This window comes from Chinchilla lanigera, unplaced genomic scaffold (assembly GCF_000276665.1).
Source record: "Chinchilla lanigera isolate Chin_1 unplaced genomic scaffold, ChiLan1.0 scaffold00054, whole genome shotgun sequence".
Classification (NCBI taxonomy): Eukaryota; Metazoa; Chordata; class Mammalia; order Rodentia; family Chinchillidae; genus Chinchilla; species Chinchilla lanigera.
This window is the reverse complement of record NW_004955455.1, coordinates 11,122,306-11,143,274: the sequence shown is the minus strand read 5'-3', so window position 1 is coordinate 11,143,274 and position 20,969 is coordinate 11,122,306. Positions and strand designations below refer to the sequence as shown.

Sequence of the window (20,969 nt, the reverse complement as noted above, 5' to 3'; positions counted from 1 at the left end):
TTGTCTTAAAAAGAGAGAGAGAGAAAAGCCATGTGTAGTGGTGCACACCTGTAATCCAGGGTCTCTGGGAGGCAGAGGCATGAGGATCATCAAATTTGAGCCAAGCCTGGGCAACTTAGTGACTTAGCAAGACCCTATCTCAAAAACAAAGAAAAGCTGGGAATATAGCTCAGTGCACATGTTCTGGGATCAATCTCCAGCATCACAAAACACACAAAAAAACAAAAATGAAAAAAGACAATGAGCTCTGCCCAGATTCATTCCTCATTACTGGAAGAATTCAGTTATATAAATAGTTCTCTTTCTTTCCTTCTTCCTCTCCTCTCTCCCTTCCTTCCTTTTCTTTCTTTCCCAACATGAAAGCAGGAGTTTGCTCGTATATTTATTTTATAAACAAGGATATAGTAGTGAGTGCTTTTTTTTTTTTTATGAGTGCCACTGAGGAACAAATATTGGCTTTTGATCAAAGAGCACTAAAAGCACGATGAAAAAATGTATTTTGAGGATAGGGAGTGGCGCAGGGCTTATGAGATGTGAGATGGGTTTGAGTTACAGCATCATAAAAAAAAAAAATTTTCCCCCTTAACCGCATAAGAAAGCAATGACAAATACCATCCAAATCGTAAACTCCTTTACTGATTCAGCACATACTTTCAGGGTGGGTGGGTGTGTGTGTTTGTGTGTGTGTGTGTGTTCTAACCACATGTTCTACTACTGAGCTACACCTCGGCCCACAATTCTAGTGTTGTTAGCCTTCTGACTTAGACCTTGGCTTTCACGCCCTAGTCCAGGGTGAAAGTTGTACTCAAATACAGGTAAGTCATCACTGGATTCAAGTGACCCCTTTCCAAACCTCTGGAAGGCAGCACCATTAGCAAAAATATACTGTACTTCAAAATACTGTTAGTGCTGTTCGTACCTGAACCCCACTGTGCTAGCCAAAAGAAGTTAGGAGGTAAAGAAAAACAAAACAGCAACAACAAAAAGACCAAATGCCTCTGAGAAAAGACCTGAGCAGCTTCTAGTGAAAGTTATAAAAAATTATAGGAATTTGTTTCTTCTCCTTTTGATTGTTTCAGAACACGAGTCCATGATTCGTATCTTCAATAGGAGATGCTCAGCAGCTGTCTCATCAGCTAGGTTATCCTTCGGTTCCAGGCTCTCAACAGTGTATAACTGGACGTCTCCAGAAAAGGAAAAGGAGCTAAAGTTTGAAGCCTGAATGAATAGCCACAATGCCTGAAGTAAGACTTTCATAAGTCACCTTCTGAAAACCTGCATCTTCTATCATCTCCTTGAACTCTTCCTAAAACACAATGAAAGACACAATAAGGATTATTTGGATTTCAACTTAAAGTCTTTGTCAAGCTATACAGAGGGGTGTGGTGGCACATGCCTGTAATCCCAGCACTGGAGAGGCTAAGGTAGGAGGGTCATAGCGAGTTTGAGACCAGCATGGGCTACAAAGTGACCAGCCTGAACTGCATAGCGAGACCCTGTCTCAAAAAAAAAGAAAAGCTACAGAAATACTGTACCTGAGATGGGAACTTCCGGATACTCTCTACAAGATATTGATAGGATTTCCAGTCTCCTGCAATGACCTCTCCTAGGACAGGAATGACCTGGAAGCTATATAGATCATAAAGCCTAAACAAACAAACAAAAAAGGCAAAAAAATTAAGACTAGAACATGCTCTGAGCTCATTCCCCAAAAAGAAAAAAAAAGTCCTGAACTCTTCCCTCAATAGAAAGCTGGGCATGGTGGTGCATGCCTATAATTCCAGCACCTGGGAGGCTAAGGCTGAGGCAGGAGGATTGCCATAAGTTCAAGGCCAGCCTGAGCTACATAGTGAGTTCAAGGCCAGGGTGGACTACATAGGGAGGACATGTATCGAAGAAGAAGAAAAAAAAGAAGGCCTAAGCTCAGACTCACAAACTAACGCCTGTAAGGGGTCAAGCAAGTGTCTGAAGTAAGGGAAGCGGCTAGTTGCAATACCAAGACACGTGGTAACGGGTACAGTTAGGAAGTACCAGAAACAAAGAGAAGAGGCAGTCAGTGCTTGATTCTGACAACTGCACAGGGGAATATGGGCAACTCAGGTTGCCGTGTATCTGACTTCTCAAATTAAGCTGGCTATCCAGATTTTATTTTATTTAATTTTTGTTTGTTTGTTTGTTTTGTTTTGTTTTTTTCCAACAGGGTCTTGCTCTGTATGTAATTCAGGCTGGCCTTGAACTTGTAGCAATCCCCCTGCCTCAGCCTCCTGAGTGCTGGGATTATAGGCATCCATCACCATACCTGGCTGGAAATCCAGATTTTTACATAAAAATTTCCTGATTATAAATCAATTTCTTGGCCACTGTGTTCTCTTTTGCCCTCTTTTGCCCTCAGGCTGTAGCATGTCCTTTTCCTACTTTTACTTGGCCCAAAATTGCTCAGCAGAGCCTGTTTTTTTCTAACCTTTAGTGAAACCTTGGTATCATTAAAAAAAATAAATCATAGCCAGGCATGGTGGTGCACAGCTGTAATCCCAGCACTTGGGAGGCTGAGGCAGGAGTATCACTGCGAGTTTGAGACCAACCTGGGCTACAAAGTGAGCTTAAGGCTGGCCTGAACTGCACAGCAAGATCCTATCTCAAACAAAAAAAAATAGTAATAATAATTTTTTTTCTTTTCTATTCCTTCATTCGTCCCCTCTCCCTCCCTCCCTCCCTTTTTTAATGGTGTTAAGGACTGAACAAGTGCAAGCTAGGCAAGTACTCTACCCTTGAGCTATATCCTTGGCCCTTTAAGTCGATTTCTTAAAATACTGTATGAGTAAATGAAATACATAATGTTGTTGAACTCGGGCCTCTGGTTACTGATTACTTCTAGCCTAAGTACTGTGACTCTGAGCTAACTGACCTCTTTGGGCAGCAATGTCCTTCATGGCCTCTGTGACCCTGAACTGACTCGCGTGGCTAGTCAGTGAAGATAATCAATGCCAACCTGGAGATGAGCGGATTATTTACTTGGCTAAACTCCAGACACAGAAATCGTCCTCCTGGCTTCAGGACCCGATGAGCTTCTTGGAGTGCCTGAAAGAGACAAGGATATCAGGACACATTCCTCAGCAGACCTCACTCAATTCCATGAGGCCGACAGGATTAGCTGCTCTGGGTTTTATAAACATGATTTCCCACAAATCCCTTGTTTATTCTGTTGGGAAGCCGTAACAGGGGAAATAAACTTATGTATCTTAAATTTTTTTTTTTTTGGTACCAGGAATTGAATTCAGGACCTTGCACTTGCCAGGCAGGTGCTTATGCCACTGAGCTATATCCCTGGCCCCCTAAAGGTTATAGACATTCTGTTGCCCATAACTGTTGGGGTGGGGATTGAGACAGGGTCTCTCTATGTAGCCCATGGGGCTGGGGATTTAGCTCAGCGGCAAAAGCGCCTGCCTGGCAAGCGCAAGGTCGTGAGTTCGGTTCCCGGTACCGGAGAAAAACCAAAAAAAAAAAAAAAAAAATTTATCTATGTAGCCCAGACTGGCCTTGAACTCACAGTGACCCTTTTGTCTCAGCCTCCTGAATAGCTAGGATTTATAGGCATGTGCCACTGTGCCTGACTTAAGGAATCTATTTAATGCAAATGCTTCTACAGTGGAAATGGCATACATATGGACAATTCACTATTTGAATAGTACAAGATTAAAGGAATCTTTAACTAACCATTAATGAGAGTCTGTTTAAATAATGGAAATGTCACACAAATGGAATGTAGAGCAAACTGCTCATTTCATTGGCAGGGAATTAGAAAGGATGGCTAGGCCAAGGTTCCACAATCCCAATAACCTAAGAGCCTCCCTCAACGTCCTGCCTTTTAAGGTCCACAACCCTTGTCAACAGCGCCACCCTTAGGAATAAGTCTTTAACACATGGATTGTTGGGGATACCCATATTAAACTGTTATATATTAGTGTAATATATTTAGCATGTATTACATAACATTTACATAACTTATTCTAGTTCTATTATATTGCTAGCACCTTAAAGACTGCTCCATCCAAAGCAGAAAAGCCAGACAATTGGAGGCCACATTACAGATATGAAATCTGTTGCCTTGCACATAATTTTCAAATTTTTTTGTTGTTTTTTTGAAACAAGGTTTGCTATGTGGTCCACAGTGGCCTTGAACTCACTATGCAGCCCAGGCTGGCCCTGAAATCAGTGATCCTGCCTCAGCCTCCCGAATGCTGGGATCATAGGCAGTTGCCACCATGCCCAGCTTGATTTTCACATCCTTTGAACAGAATGGTAATGCAGAAATAAAGAAGAACTGAAGCAAAAAGAAAAAAAAAAAAAAGCTGAATAAGATTAAAAAAGGAACATTCCCTTCTTTCTGTAGATGAACCATGACCTATCTTCTGCCAAAATAGCATCTGAGTAGCTTTTTCTGTGTCAGCCTCTGACCCTTGATCTGCAAACGGACAGACAGCTTCCCAAGTGAGAGGAAGTAGATGAAATGCCAGAGCAAGACTAACCTTCCCAAACATGTAAACGCCAACCCAAGCAACCAGGACTTCCATTGGGAGCTGCTCTGTGATTTTAGTCCTTTTCCATTCAGTAACTAGGAAAACCGGCAATTTAAAAGAAGCCCCTAGGGGCTGGGGATTTAGCTCAGTGGCACAGCGCCTGCCTGGCAAGCACAAGGTTGTGAATTCGATTCCCGGTACTGGAAAAAAAAACCCAAAAATAAAAAATAAAAAATAAAAAAATAAAAGAAGCCTGTAAGCTTAAAACAGTCACTCTACTAAGTGCTGGGCAAGAATCTCTCCTCCCCTCTTTCACTATGGATTTACTCCAAGAGAACCGGTATCTTGAAAGTCATACAGGCTGAGGATACAGCCATTCATACCTGATCAATGTGTGTGACATTTCGGATCCCGAAGGCAATGGTGTAAACATCAAACTTGTGATCATCAAAGGGCAGTTCTTCAGCATCTCCCAGTACCCATGCAAGTCCTGAAAGAGAAAATCAATTGAGTTTCACCTTCAGCTGTCTTCCTTGCCTGCAGCAAATTATTATTATTATTACTACTCTTACTACTAGTACTACCATTATTATTGTTCTGGCTATGATTATTGTTATTATTATTACTATTATTGAGATAGAATTTCACTAGGTAATGTAGGATGATCTTGAACTCACTATTGCAATGCAGGTGGCCTCACACTTAAGAGATCCTCCTGCCTCAGCCCCCCGAGTCGTAAGTGCTGGAATTCCAGGTGTGTGCCATCATTCCTGACAAAACCCAGAAGATTATTGAGCCAAAAGAATTTGTAGTTGGGCAGGCAGAAGTATGAGCAGCCACAGCACCCAATTTATGGCTGGCATCTGAAGTGGAGGCAGTTTTGTGGGACTGAACCGTTAAACTTATAGCAGATGATGTGAAATCTGGGTAGTGTCAGAAATGAAGTGAGCAGTTTGGTATCAACCTGCTGTTGGGAAATTGTTTTGTGCTGGGAAAATACCACATATGTGTGTTTTTATTTTTGTTTTTTTGAAGGTACTGAGAATTGAACTCAGGACCTCGTGCTAGGCAGGCAGGCGCTGTGCCACTGAGCTATATCCCCAGCTCCAATACTACATATTTGCTGTCAGAAAATATACTCCTGCCTTCTCCACTCAGTTCCTGGCAACTGCCTTCATGGTGTCCTCCGATCCTAAGAGCCTGGACCTAATTCCTTGAAGTCTGTCCTTCTTCTTAGCCTTTCTTTCAAGGGCCTCGCAGTACAATCAAATCACTGCTTAGGTTACCTACCCTCATGCAATTTTTACTTGGATCCTGGGGTTCAAACCCAGGGTCTTGGGCATGGTAAGCAGGTAGGTACTTTATCACTAAGCTATATAACCAATCCCACCCTCAAGCATTTTTTACCCAACTGTTTTGTGTAGAGCATTAAGAGTACAGATCTTGTGGTTGGACTGCCTATGTTATACTAATTTTATATTGTATTTTATTTTTTGGATACTGTAGATTGATCCCAAGGCCTTTGCACTGAGCTACATACCCAGGCCTTGCTGTGTAATTCAGGCTGTTGTTGAAGCCACTATGTAGCTGCTCAGGCTGGCCTCAAACTCATGACATTCCTGCTCCATTCAGCCTTCCAAATGCTGGGATTACAGGTGTGTGTCACCATACCCAGTTCCCAGGCCTTTTTTGTTTTGTTTTTTTTTTGGTTTTGGTTTTTCTCCGGTACCGGGAACCGAACTCACGACCTTGCGCTTGCCAGGCAGGCTCTTTTGCCGCTGAGCTAGATCCCCAGCCCCCCCAGGCCTTTTTAAAAATTCTTATTTTTTAATTTGGAGACAAGTTCTTGCTAACTCGCTAAGTTGCCCAGGCTGGACTCAAACTTGAGATGCTTCTTCCTCAGCCTCCCAGAGCACTGTAATTATACACCTGGGACAACATTCTTGGCAAAATAAGTGTTTTGATGGGCCAAGCATAGGAAGTTCTTTCTTCTTTTTTTTTTTTTGTACTGGGAATCAAACTCAGGACCTTGTGCTTGCCAGGCAAGCGCTCATGCCACTGAGCTATATCCCCAGCCCAAGTTCTTCTTTCTTTCCTTTTTTTTTTTTGAGGTGGTGGCAATGGAATCCAGGATCTTATGAATAGTAGGCACATGCTCTACCACTAAGCTACATCCCAGCCTAGAAGGTTGGGTTTATAAACAGGTAAAGGTCGAAGAAAGCAGTAATAATAGAGCAGGAAAGAAGACTGGTCATTTCAGGCAGGCACTGTACTGCTGAGCTATCTCCCCGGCCCCAAGATTGGTCTTTTCAAAGTTAATTTCCCTGTAACAGGAGGCCAGAGAATGGCCTTTAGGGGAAGGTAAATGAAAATAATCTTTCAAAATACAAACTAGTGCCAGGTGTGGTGGCGCATGTCTGTAATCCCAGCACGTGGGAGGCTGAGATAGGAGGATCGCTATGAGGTCGAGACCAGTCTCAGCTACATAGTGAGTTCAAGGCCAGTCTGCACTATAGAGGAAGAACCTATTGCAAAAAAACAAACAATAAAACAAAGTAAAACAAAGAGTTTAAACTGGTATTGTTGCTAGGCATGGTGGCACCTGCCTGTAATCCCAGCACTTGGGAGGCTGAGGCAGGAGTCTTGCCATGAGTTCAAGGCCAGCCTGGGCTACATAGCGAGACCCTGTCTCCAAAACAAACAAACAAAAAACAAAGAAAAGACAAAAAGAAACTAGTACTACAGTATCAAGAGCTTTTTTTAAAAAAAGCATACCCTTCTCTACAATGAATTTGATCATTTTATATATCAAAAGTGTACCAGTGGTGCACTCCAGTAAACCCTGGCTTAGAAGGTTGAGCCAGGAGGATCTTTGTAAGTTTGAGACCAGCCTGGGCTACAAAGTGAGCTCAAGGCCAGCCTGAACTACAGAGTGAGAACTTGTCTCAAAAAGACCAAAAAAAAAAAAAAAAAAAGTGTACCAATAAAATTAATTTTAAAAAACTACATACTCTTCACTTCTTATTTAAAATAGCCAGGCAGTTCGGATGTGGTGGCTCCTGCCTGTAATCCCAGCACTCAGATGGCTGAGGCAGGAAGATTGCCACAAGGTCAAGGCCAACCTGGGCTACATAATGAGATCAAGGCCAGCCTGTATTACAAAATCAGACCCTGTCTCACAGAAAACAAAAAAAGATGGCAACCTTGGGCTGTGGGCTGCGCTGGCCGGGCAGGCAGTGTAGAGCCTGGTTCAGGGGCACCTCTGCTCTGCCAGAGCTGCAGGCTTCCTCTTCTCTACCATGTCCATCGCCCATTCGCTTCCCAGATGGTAGGGGAGCTCAAAGTGACTCAGGATCTTAGAGGAAAGTTTCCTCCAGCTATGGCTATCAAGGTCACTGACATTTCAGGAGGCCTCAGAGCCATGAATAAAATTAAAATTGAATAAGAAGAACTTAAAGAGAACAGTCCAGCAGCACCAGAAGGTTAATCGGGCATTAAAAGAAGAAATCAAAGGGCTGCATGGGCTGTGGATATTTACCTCTGTCCCCAGACACTGATTCTGACCTGGCCGTGTAGATGCTGTGCCTAAAGCTCTGGATGACTTCATCTGCAGCATTCTTCACCAAAAAATGTATCTGTTTTTGTTCACAGAGATTTCCATATTATGATTATAGAAGATATGTTAACTATAGGCCACAGACAAATAATAATAAGATAAAACACAAATAAGGGCTGGGTGTATAGCTCAGTGGTACAGCGCTTGCCTAGATGTATGAGGCCACTGAACATTATATATGTGTAATTTCTAGTGTCCTCTTACTTAGTTTCAACTTGCTTTCATCGGATTGAACCCAGGGCCTTCTCACTGAGGTACATCCCCAACCCCTTTTAAATTTTACTTTGAGACAGGGTCTCACTAAGTTGCTCAGCTGCCTAGGCTGAGTTTAAACTTTCAATCTTCCTGCTTCAGCCTCCTAAGAGGGCTGGGGTTTCAGGCATGCACCACCACCACATCCAACTTCAACTTGTTTTTGCATGTAAGTTTCACAAAGGCATTACTGAGGACTGATGCAGCAAAAAGGAAAGAAAACTGTACTTGCACTATGGTATGCAGTGCTTAATAATGCCCTGACAGGGCCGGGGATATAGCTCATCGGCACAGCACCTGCCTGGCAAGAACAAGGCCCTGAGTTTGATTTCTGGTACCAAAACAAAACAAAACAAAACAAAACAAAACAAAAGAGAGCCTTGACAGTCAGGAAAGTCTGAAGGAGAGCTTTGCAATGGAAGGTATGATTCCAGAAATGGAATTTTATCTATCATTTCAACATGTGCTCTCTGTTCTTTATGGCTGAGCACCAGAGAGAAGGGAAACACACTTGTCAGTAGGAATGAGAGAACATAGTGGCTTTGTCTAAAAGCACTGGCGACTGTCTGCTATCTGATTAGTACTGATGGCTAACAAAAGAGTCCTTCATCTCGGAGACCAAGTGGGCTGCAGTTCATCTAGGCAGCTCTTTCTGGGGGCAGGAGGAAAGAAGGAAGAATTGGGCTATAACAGCCATAGCCACTCACAGTGGGCAGGGAGGGGAAAGAAATGTTGATGTTGACCCCAGGGACTTTCTTGTTTTGTTGCATACCCATGCTCCTCACTAAGGCTGTCTCAGTGCCCAGCCAGCTTAGAAGAGGGCAGTGCAGCAGCCCTGAGAGCTAGTCAACAAGGTGCAGTTTCCAGGGTCTTTAACTACCTTGAAAAAAATTAGAGACAGCTGGTGTGTTTGCACACGCCTGTAATCCCAGCATTTGGGAAGCTGAGCCAGGAGGACTGTCTTGAGTTGAAAGCCAGCCAGAACTATATAGCAAGACCCTATCTCAAAAAAACGACACAAGACAAAACAAAATAAAATGGGCTGAAGATGTAGCCCTTTGAGGGTTTAATCTCCTATACCATAAAAAATAAAATAAAATAAACAAAAAGTGTTCTGCCTGGAAGCCAGGCATGGTAGCTCACAGCTAACAGGAGACAGAGGCAGGAGGATCACAACTTTAAGCCCAGCCCGAGCAATTCAGCGACTTAGGAAGACCCTATCTCCAAAATAAAAAATAAAAAAGGGCTGAGGCTGTAGCTCAGTGTGAACACCCTGGGTTCAATCCCAAGTATGACAGACAAGCAAAAGAGTCCTGCTTGGGAAATGTCTAGGCCCTGGAAGCTGCACAGTGCTCAGGCATCATCTAGAGGCTGCCGATCTCGATCATGGCCTTCCTTGAAAGCTGAGGCAGAGACTGAAATGCTAACGGTTGGAAGCTGCTACCTAAGGGCACACCCTGTGGCCAAAGGGCAGGCTCTGTCTTTACAGATCTGCGCAGCCAGTCCAGTGCGAATAGGAGAATGGAATGGCACAGGAACAGGAATGACATACATAGGCTGTGGTTGTCTCAGAGGTGCTGGGAATTTAAAGCAAAACCTTCATCTCAGGATCCCAGAGCTAAGATCCAAAGATTCAGCTCTAATTTGGGATCTGACACTTAAGGATGCATAACTTTAGTAAGACCCTTAACCTCTTTGTGCTTTAAGTATCTCCTCAGGCATAGTGGGCTCTTCATCTAGTTTAAAGATTGCTGAAATAGCTGGGCGTGGTGGCACAAGTCTGTAATCCCAGCACTCGGGAGGCGGAGGCAGGAGGATCGTTGCAAGTTCAAGACCAGCCTGGGGGCTGGGGATTTAGCTCAGCGGCAAAAGCGCCTGCCTGGCAGGCGCAAGGTCGTGAGTTCGGTTCCTGGTACCGGAGAAAAACCAAAAACAAAAAACAAAACAAAGACCAGCCTGGGCTACAAAGCGAGCTCAAGGCCAGACTGAACTGCATAGTGAGACCCTGTCTCAAAAAGACAAAAATAAAATTTTTTTTAAAAAAATCAAAGATTGCTGAAATAATGAATACAACAGCACATAAGCTGGACATGGTGCTGTATGCCTGTGATCCCAGCACTTGAGAGGCTGAGGCAGGAGGTCTGCCTCAAGTTTAAAGGCCGGCCTGGGCTACATAAGGAGTTTAAGGCCAGCCCGAGCTAGACAAAACCCAAATAAACAAACAAATGAACAACAACAGCAAAAAAATCCTGAAAACACCAAAGCAGGACTCAACCACACAAATGATCTTCAACTTCTGCTTCACTATAAATTTCTTTTTAACAAAAATTTTTAAATTTTCATTAAGTACGCATTTGTAAGGCATAATGATTACAGGCATTGCAGAGAGCTGACACACATGCACATCTTTTTTTTTTTTTTCCTTCGGTATCGGGAATTGAACTCATGACCTTGCGCTTGCCAGGCAGGCACTGTGCCGCTGAGCTAAATCCCCAGCCCCAACACATGCACATCTTAATTCTTTGTACTTCTTCCCCTTTCCCTTTCTGCCCTCCCCTTAACGATAAGTTTCTGAAAGCTGCAATACAAAGCATTTCAACATTTTATGTAATGTACCTTATATTATAAACATACAAGTATATCCTCTGTGTCTACTTCCATAGGACTCACCAGCCTTGTATCCTTGGTCAGAGGCTTTCTTCCGTCCCACCTTTAACATCTCCCTGTTGATGTCACAGATCATTACACGGGAACCACCCAAGGGATCCTCTTCATTCTGATACCTTTTGGCAATTTCCTCCCAGGATAAATTCTGTTGAGCCTTTAACTGCCTTTTCTGCTTTCTCTGATGCTGTGCCTGAACATAATTAAGGAACCGGAATGCAATGTCACCTGTGGGATGCCAACAGAAGAAACAAAGGTTGAAAAAACAGCATTTCCTAACCCCGAAAGGAGCAACAGAGGAATAGGAGTGGATAAGTGCACGGAAATGCAAGTCTGGGCTGCAGGGTAGCTCGGAGCGCTTGCCTAGTGTATTCAAGGCTCTGTGCTCCATTGCCAGTCCTGAAAAAAAATTAAATAAACTCCTTAAATGAAAGAAAATGGAAGTTTAAACTTCTTTAATAATCTTTCCTTTAAACAACTTTTTAACTCCTAAGGGTTTTTGGTGTTGTTTTTGTTTTTTTGAGACAGGGTCTTGCTACGTAGCCCCGGCTGGCCTCAAACTTGTGGCAATTCTGCCTCAGCCTCCCAAGTGCCGGGATGACAGGCATGTGCCACTATGCCCTCCTAAGATTCTTTAAAACCTTTCATAAAACATTGCTAAACAGTTGGGAATAGATTAGTCTCATAATCTCAGCATTCATGGAGGCTGGGGCAAGAAGATCACAAATTCAAGCCCAGCCTAGGTAACTTAGCCATTCCTGGTCTCAAAAATTTTAAAAAGGGCTGGGATGTTGTTCAGTGCTTAGGGCCGGGGTTCTATCCCCAGTACCAGGAAAAAAAATTGCCCAAGTAATGCTAGGATAGATTCTGACTATAAAAGACTCAAGAATCACTAGTATCACAAAAAAAGATAAGACACAGCACCTAAATATAGAGAATAAGACATCAAAGTTATCTCCAAATATAAACCACACAGACTTTTTCTGGAAATGCTGGAAATGGAGATGTGCCAGCTTGGGGTCGCAGGGTCGCGTGAGTGTGGAGTCGGCCGGCGTCCTGCACATCTGCTGCTACGTCCTGAGTGCCATGTCGTGGGGACCAACTGGCTCAGTGCAATTCGAGCTAGCTTTGGTGAGGGAGTGGGTAGCTGTGACAGCTTACTGCAGCAGTGACCAGGACACTACCTTCTAGAAGTAATGCCCACAGAAAGCGGGAATTATTCAACTGCTCATCAAGCAAAACAAAAATGCAAACCACACAGCCTTTTTTTAAGAGAAAAAAATAAAACAAAAGTTCAAGCAAGGTAATAGGAGGGTAACAATGGTTAATACATTGTGTATTGCTACCCTTAAATTAGTTATTCAGAGTATAAGATATCGGCATTTAATTGTCCAAACAATATTAGCACAAACCTTTCTTTTCTTTTCTTTTTTTTTTGTGTGTGTTTTTCGAGACAGGGTCTCGCTATGCAGTTCAGGCTGGCCTTGAGCTCATTTTGTAGCCCAGGCTGGTCTCAAACTCACAATGATTCTCCTGCCTCAGCCTCCCAAGTGCTGGGATTACAGGCAGGCGCCACCATGCCCGGCATCAAACCTTTCTTTTCAATGAACAAAGAGAAATTAGTTGCATAACTATCTTACATATATATATATATATCTTTTTTCTTTTTGCTTTTCCCTTCCTTCTTTTCTGCATTCCCCCATCCCAGTTTCTCTTTCCTTTTGAAGTTTCTTCCCGTTTTACAATACCTATTGTACATTTTGGATCTTATCTACTCTTTCAGCTTCTCACACTAGGGAGACAATATAATGTTTACACATGTGATCTGGTTTATTTCACTTATGAGTATGGTCTTGAGTTGCATCCATTTACCTATAAAAGTCTCCAGTGTATCCTTCTTTATGGCTGAGTAGTACTCTACTGTATAAAAAGACCACAACTTTTTTATTCATTCCTTGGTTGATGGGCATTTGGGTTGTTTCCAAGATCTAGCTCTTACAAACTGTGCTGCTCTAAATATGGGTGGACATATATCGCTGTGGTACGATGTTTTTAATTCTTTTGGGAAGATACCCAGAAGAGGAATAGCTGGGTCAAATGAGACCTTTGTTTTTGTTTGTTTTTTTCCAGTACTGGGAATTGAACTCACAACCTTCCACTTGCCAGGCAGGTGCTGTGCCACTGAGCTAAATCCCCAGCCCCACAAATGAGACCTTCAATCCTGGTTTTTTGAGGAATCTCCACATTGATTTCCACAGTGGCTGCACCAGTCTACACTCCTACCAACAGTGGAGAAGGGTTCCTTTTCCCCCACAGCTCCTCCAGCATTTGTTATTGGTTGATTTCTTGATGACAGCCACTCTTTCTGGGGTGAGATGGAATCTCAGTGTTGTTTTAATTTGTTTGTTTTTGTTTGTTTGTTTTTCTTCAAGTACCAGGAATCGAACTCACGACCTTGTGCTTGCCAGGCAAGTGCTTTGCTGCTAAGCTAAATCCCCAGCCCCTAGTGTTGTTTTAATTTGCATCTCTTGAATGACCAGTGATGTTGAATATTTTTTCATATACTTATTTGCTGTTTGTACTTCTCCATCTGAGAAGTGTGTATTTATCTCAGATGCCCATTTTTGGATTGGGTCTTTAAATTTGGGAGGCCTGATTTTTCTTTTTAGTTCTTCATATGTTCTTTATAGTAAACCTTTGTCTGAGGAACAGCTGGCAAACATTTTCTCCCACATTGTGGGTTATCCTTTCACTCTGTGGGTGGTTTCTCTTGCTCACATAGCCTTTTTTTTTTTTTTTTTTTTCCACATAGTCTTTTTTTTGGTTTTTTTTTTCTGGTACCGGGAATCAAACTCATGACCTTGCGCTTGCCAGGCAGGCACTGTGCTGCTGAGCTAAATCACCAGCCCCAACATAACCTTTTTATATGAAGAAGTAACAGCTCAGAACAGAAGGGGACAGGCCTACCAAGAGAAATGTTAGGACAAGATTCTAAACTGCCTCCCTCAGTTTGCAGCACACTTCTGGAACTGTCTGGTCAAATAAAAAGAGAATTTGAAAACATTTACATTGAAAACTTAGAATTACATAGAGAAATTGATACTCTTAACGCTTAGCTGTTGCTGAAGCTTAAACAATGGACCGGCAGAACTGAATAAGGGCCAATTCTAGGCAAAAGCTAGTCATAGTACCAGTCAGCTTCCTCAGAAACTAAAGCCCACTTACAAGGCTTCCACCAGCAAGAGCATGTCTAGCTGTATGAACACCACATCGCGGGCTGTCTGGCAGCCTGTGAGAGTACACTGGCCACGGAGATGGCACCTGGGACGTCACCGTAAGGACACACAGCCTGTGGTGTTTGGGACCGTGTCTGCTGACCACACAGCTTTGCTGTGGAGCACACAGACAGGGAAGTGCCTTGTCAAACACTCCGGCCACAGAGGTTCAGTAAATTCTGTAAGATTTCACCTCTCAGAGCGCTGGTTCTCCCTGCCTCTGGCGATCAGACTGCTTATATTTGGAGATACGCGGTGCAGCTGTCGACTTCCCAGCCTGCTGACAACACTTGTTCATATGAGGACAGCATAAGAGGGAAACCATCTGCAAGCCAGGAAGACAGCCCCCACCGGAAACCAAACTGGAATCTTGATCCTGGACTTCAGACTTCCACAACTATGAGAAAATTAATTTCTGATGTTTATAAGTTACACAGTTTGTAGTAATTTGTTATGGCAGCTGGAATTAACTAAGGCAGGCTGGGCTACATAGCAAGTTTGAGGTCAGCCTGAACTACACAGATCTCATCTCAAAACAAACAAACAAACAAGAAAAAAGAAAAGAGGCAGACAAAAATTTGGTTCTTTTGTTTGTCTATATTGTGGTGCTAGAGACTGAACCCAGGGCCTTGTGCACACTAGGTAAATACTCTACCAGTAAACTGTATTTCCACCACTCAAAGTTGCTTTTGATTGATAATTTTGGATGCTATCTCAGAAATTGTATCTTCAGCCTAACGATAGGTGAAGTAGCTTGTTCTAACAAGAGACAAACGCTCTCAAAGATGCTGAACGGTACCTAAGGACATTACATTTGACATTACCTGTGCCTCCAGCAACATCCAGCAGTTGAGTCCCAGGGAACGGGTTCATCTTCCACAGAAGCATATCTTTCCAGACACGGTGGATGCCCAGACTCATCATATCATTCATCAAATCATACTTCTTGGCCACACTTTCAAACACCTGATAGACTGACACGGGAGAAACACACAGTTGTGTTATTAGTAAGATTAATTTGGGAGAACCCTAAGTTAAAAGAGGAAGAGGCCTACTGTGGTGGCACATGCCTACACTCCCAGCACTTGGGAGGCTGAGGCAGGATTATGGCGAGTTTGAGGCCAGCCTGGGCTACAAAGTGCATTCAAGGCCAGCTTGAACTGCAAAGAGAAACCTTGTCTCAAAAAGAGTGATGATAATAATAATAGGGACAGCAGGGGATAGTGATATATGCTTGTACTCCCAACACTTTGGAAAGCTGAGACAAGAGGACCTCACGTTCTTTTTTCTTCTTTTTCAGTTTTTTTGAGAGAAGGTCCACTATGTAGCCTAGACTGGCCTTGAATTCACTATGCCTAGGTTGGTCTCAAACTCATTGCAATCCTCCTGTCTCAGCCTCTCCAGTGTGGGCTTACAGGAGTGTACTATCATGCCCAGCTAAAGCTATTTTGATATAAGGCTGTGCACCTAGATCAGGTGTGATAACGCATACCTGTGATCCCAGAGGCTAAAGCAAAAGGGTTTTTTTTTTTTTTTTTTAGAATGGTTGTGAGTTTAGCCTTAGAACTGAATACATGTTTCTATTTCTTAGAGGATGCAGTGTGTATGTGTGTGTGTGTGTGTGTGTGTGTGTGGTGGTGGTGGTTTCTTTTCTCCCTCCCTTTTTATTTCCCTGGTGCTAGGGATTGAACCCAGAGCCTTAGATGTGGTAGACAAGAGTTCTTTCATTGGGCCATATCTCCAGCCCAGGAACTGGAATTTTTTTAATGGTTATTATAATAAAAGACATCAAAACTCACAAGAAAGACACGACTAACACAGATAGAAAGATCCCTCATCTAAAAAAAAAAAAGAAAGAAAGAAAGAGCGGGGAGGGATGTAGAATATGGGATAGCTGGGAAGTCTACTGTGAGACATGACACTCAGAAGAACACATTCCCTTTAAAGACATATTTCAGCCAGGTGTGGTGGCTCATGTTTGTAAGCCCAGCACTCAAGAGGCGAAGGCAGGAAGAGTACTGTGAGTTTGAGGACAGCCTGAAGTACATAATAAGACCTCCTCTTTAAAAAAAAATCCTTGCTCCCCAAAAGACCCATACAAACTGTCTAAAGCTACATTTTATTTCTTCTTCTTCTTCTCTTCCTGTTCTTTTTTTTTTTTTTTTGGTACGGGAATTGAACTCACGATCTTGCACTTGCCAGGCAGGCGCTGTGCCGCTGAGCTAAATTCCCAGCCCCTCTTTTTCTGTCTTTTTGAGACAGGGTCTCTCTATGCAGTTCAGGCTAGCCTTGAGCTCCCTTTGTAGCCCAGGCTGCTCTTGAACTTGCAATGATGCTCCTGCCTCAGCCTCCTGAGTGCTTGGATTACAGGCGTGCGCCATCAGGCCTGGCTACATTTTATTTCTTTGTACTTTTTTTTGAGACAATCTGGCTGTGTAATCCTAGCTAGTTTTCAGTTCACAATGTAGGCCAGACTGGCCTCAATTCAGTGATTCTTTTGCCTCGGCCTCCCAAATGTGGGGACTACAGGCATGTGTCACATGCATGGTGGTAAGGTTGAATTAGAAAATGAAAGGGTGCGGGGCATGGTGGCCCACGCCTGTAATCTCAGCACTCAGGAGGCTGAGGCAGGAGGATTGCTGTGAGTTCAAGGCCAGCCTAGGCTATAAAGTGAGTTCAATGCTAGCCTGAACTGCATAGCAAGACCCTGTCTCAAAATGCTCCCCCCCACGCACACAAAAAAAGAAAGAAAATGAAAGGGGAGATGTTCTGAATCCCTCTAAATGTCCTGCATACAATGTAAAACATTATTCTTTGTGAACCAAACTGCAGAGTACTCCTTTCACTAAATTATTTCTTCTTTTTTGTGGTACTGAGGGTTAAACCCAGTCTCCTGCATGCTAGGCAAGCACTCCACCACTAAGCTACGTGGTATCTCCCCACTTTTTTGAGACATGGTCTTGCTGGATTACTTAGGCTGGCCTCAAACTGGATTTTTCTGCCCCAGCCTCCCAAGTCACTGGCATTATACCTATTATCATGGCTAGTTTTTAACTGAATCTTGAATGGTTTATTCTCCACTCTTGAGTCTCCAGCTGGCTGTTTTCTTTGGAACCTTTTTTGAGGTCACTGAGAGACACAAAGGTTCAAACTACTAAGTATAACTGTTCTTGCTGTGCAGATTCCAATATGCATAAATTTCAGTTACTGTGGCTTAAGTAACACCAGTACTCCAACATTACAGTGGTATGATAGCTACAATTGCATGCAGTACAAACTTCACTAGCAGTCCTCGGCCACAAATCACTGTGGTGCTAACAGATAAACATGCCAATCAGTAACCAGTGACATCCCTTCTCTCACAGATTGTAGGTGACCAGTCGTTGAATTAGCTACTATGTTTACATATGGCAAAGCATCTACTGCAGTTGTGTTGCCTCCTTGTCCTTCAGTGAAATCCATGTGACACAACTACATAAGTGACAGGAAATTGGGCCTCTCACATGCTAGGATTACAAGGGTGTATCACCACACTCAGGCTCAGTAATTTTTTTTTTTTTTTTTGAGACAAGGTTTCACTATGCAGTTCAGGCTGGCCTCAAACTTGCAATGATCTTCCTGCCTCAGCCTCCTGAGGGCTGGGATTATAGGTGTGCACCACCACGCCCAGCTAGGCTCATTAATTTTTAAAGGTCATGGACCAGTTGCAATTTTCCATTCTTTATACCAAGTAGTCTTTAAGAGGATGGGAAATTACATTGTGGGTTATTTTCTTATTTCCTGGTGACTGTTAGATCTAGTGAAGGACCTCTCAGTCTCTCCTTACCCACCTGTAAAATGGGCATACTTTCCTCATTATAAATGGAATAGGTGAAGTTTAAAAACATTTCTTTTCCTTTCCCATGCCTGTGGCAGTGCTGACACAAAGAAACTGCTCAATAATTTCTAATTTTAACTGTGCATTACTAAGCACCAGGCACTATTGAAGGTACTTTAACATGTGAAAGTAATACAAGAACTGTAAATAATACAAGAATTATTCCTACTTGGCAAATTAGGAAACTGAGGCCCCAAAAGTTGCCTTCTTTGTTTGAAAACTGGCCTCTCTTTTCAGCAAGAGGCTAAGAACGTGTATTTTGAAGTCAGAACAAATTGGGTTGGAATACTGGTTCAGCAACTTGCTAGCTATGTTAAATTTGGCAAGTTCTTGCTTAACCTTTAAGCGCGGTTTCCTCACGTGTTAACATTTGGATAACAATACCAACCAATGGAAAGCTGAAAGGAGAACTGGAAAAAATGTCCTCACATTGCATAGCACATCATAAATAGTCTATGATGGGTCTGAATGACAAGACCCATTGCTCTGTTAAAAAGGGGAGTAGCCAGGCACGGTGGCGCACTCCTGCAGCCGGAGGATCTCAAGTTCCAGCACCGCCAGGGTAACCTCGTGACCTAAGAAAGACCCTATCTCAAAACGAAAATTTAAAAAGGTGTCGGGGGGCCACTGTAGCTCAGTGGGAAGGCCCTGGGCTCAATCCTCTGTTCCGGGCTTGGGAAGCGGGACGATGGTGCGCCTAACTTTGCGGGACACGGGGAGGGGAGGCTCTTTGGAAGTGGGGACTGCAGGTAACAGCACTGAAACTAACAGGACGTCAAATCTGTCCGTAGCTGAGCAGAAGAAATTAGATCACAGACGGACAGATCCCATTATCCGCCCTCTCGCCCCTTTCACCTTTGCCCCCCTTCTCCTCCTCCGACACAGTCTCAAATCCGAAGTGCGTTTCCGTTGCTTGCTTCTCTTGAGACAAGAGCCGCACACCCAGCGAGCCCGCGGGCAAGGAGCTATGAAGCCACTGGGGCCCGCCGGTTCGCATCAATCGCGACCATCCACGGCCGCAGTAGCTCCATAGAACACAGCTCCTGGGGGTCGCCATCTTGACAGGTAATAGGGGGCTGGAGAAGATCCTGTAGTAGCGCTTGACTGACTACGGCGGCCGGTTGGAGACATTATTAGCCGAACGCGCCCTAAACTCTTATATTTTTGAGTTTTTTGGGATCTGGAGTGCTAGTCCTTGAACCCAAAAACTCTTCCTCTCTCTCTTCCAAAATCGAATTCAGAACTCACCAAGAATGAGGAGAGCGCAAGGCGAGTTCCCAATCACCTCTCAGCAGCCATGTCTCAATCCTGCCAGCCAGTAGTACAACTACAACTGGCAAGTAATTCTTGTTTTTGGCTTTGGAACCGGAAAAATCCTCAAGGTATGGTAGTTAAAAGGCCAAGGTCACGATGTCTATTCCAAATTTTATTTTATTTATTTAATTTTATTTTTTGTCTTTCTGAGGCAGGGTCTCACTATGCAGTTTAGGTTGGCCTTGAGCTCACTTTGTAGCCTAGGCTGGCCTCGAGCTCACAATGATCCTCCTGCCTTAGTCTCCGGAATGCTGGGATTACAGGCGTGTGCCACCACGCTGAGCTTCTATTCCAAATTTTAGTGTGTGTAAAAAACACCTGTTTGTTATTTTTAGTTGTTTTTTTTTAGACACGGTCTTGCTATGTAGCCCAGTTAACTTGGAATTTGCTTTTTATCCCAGGCTGGCTTGGAGCTCACCATCCTCCTGTCTCAGCCTCTCCAGTGCTGATTGTAATATCATGTGCCACTCCACTCAAATTTGCTTGATCTTTAAAATGCAGATTCCTACCTAGCAAGAGTGAGGCCCTGGGTTGAATACCCAGTACCAAGATGCAATGGGGAGTAAAATTCCCCGGCCCGGACTACCAGTGATTTTTAATGAGTATATCTGGCACTGATATAGGACCTCTAAATGATAGAAAGGAAATAAAACTCTCAACTTGTTGGATGTCTGATATGCTGAGTTTGTGTCCCCCAAAATCAAACAATGAATTTTAAGGAAAAACAATAGTAAATTTTATTGAGGGCAAGATAGCTCCTGAGTGACAGGAAGGGGCCCAAGTGGATTTCCATGGATTTGATTTTCTAGAGGAAGTTTTATAGAGCAAAATCACAAAGTGGGTGTAAAATCGAGAGGTGGGTACAACATAGGAGAAAACTATATCCAACCAAAGGTTTTAAGTATAGCTGCTTAGGTAATGTTGATCTAATGAGGAAGCAAGTCACAAATCAAGTGTATGTGCAAAGAACAAGGACCTTTTTTGGAAGAGATGACTCAGAAGGTCCTGGTCACCCACCTGTGTGACTGAGGTCTATCTAGACTTTATTAGACCAGGTGATACCAATTGTAATATATTGCTTATCCCTTGGCAGGCATGTTGGTCTGGTCATTCTGTTTTTATCTTGAGGCCTGGCCTTTAATGGATGTGCCTTCAGCCACAGTTGTAATATATTATCTTTTGCACTGACTCCCTTGAGGGCCTAGTCCTGTCTGACTGCCTGTAATATTTCTACCTAACTCAGCTGTCTATAATGGTACCAGAGACTTTGAATCAGTACATCTGGTACATATATGATATATATCCCATATCCCTGGCATCTTCTTTTTCTTTTCTTTTCTTTCTTTATTTTGGTACCGGGAGTGGAATTCATGACCTTGCACTTTCCAGGCAGGTGCTATGCCACTGAGCTATATCCCCTTCTCAGTTCCTCTCCTTTCTTTTTCTTTTTCTTT

The 20,969-nt window shown here is 43.3% G+C and overlaps 1 protein-coding gene and 1 long non-coding RNA gene across 4 annotated transcripts; one reads left to right on the top strand and one right to left on the bottom strand.

Annotated features, from left to right (window-relative positions):
* Positions 1–609: 609 nt before the first annotated feature.
* On the bottom strand, positions 610–19,266 carry Coq5 (coenzyme Q5, methyltransferase). Of its 2 annotated transcripts, XM_005396500.1 has the most exons (7): positions 19,057–19,266; positions 15,149–15,298; positions 11,056–11,277; positions 4,901–5,007; positions 2,990–3,078; positions 1,536–1,647; positions 610–1,306 (listed from the first exon to the last, which is right to left on the bottom strand). In XM_005396500.1, exons 1-7 carry the CDS (start codon positions 19,256–19,258, stop codon positions 1,205–1,207), a joined length of 984 nt encoding a protein of 327 aa, XP_005396557.1. In that variant the 5' UTR covers positions 19,259–19,266; the 3' UTR covers positions 610–1,204. The 2 variants fall into 2 exon arrangements, with proteins under 2 accessions (XP_005396557.1, XP_005396558.1); XM_005396501.2 differs by lacking the exon at positions 1,536–1,647.
* On the top strand, positions 18,733–20,258 carry LOC102009348. 2 transcript variants are annotated; one of them, XR_262856.2, is made up of 3 exons: positions 18,733–18,763; positions 19,443–19,583; positions 19,917–20,258. It is a non-coding gene; the product is annotated as an uncharacterized LOC102009348 (long non-coding RNA). The 2 variants fall into 2 exon arrangements; XR_262855.2 differs by lacking the exon at positions 18,733–18,763 and adding an exon at positions 19,183–19,266.
* Positions 20,259–20,969: the final 711 nt, after the last annotated feature.

Coding starts and splice junctions, on each gene's coding strand:
- Coq5 (XM_005396500.1), bottom strand. CDS start 19,258: ATGGCGACCCCCAGGAGCTGTGTTCTATGGAGCTACTGCGGCCGTGGA. Junction 11,278..15,148: donor GGATGTTGCTGGAGGCACAG/GTAATGTCAAAT, acceptor GGCATCCCACAG/GTGACATTGCATTCCGGTTC. Junction 5,008..11,055: donor TGACCAAGGATACAAGGCTG/GTGAGTCCTATG, acceptor TTTCTCTTTCAG/GACTTGCATGGGTACTGGGA.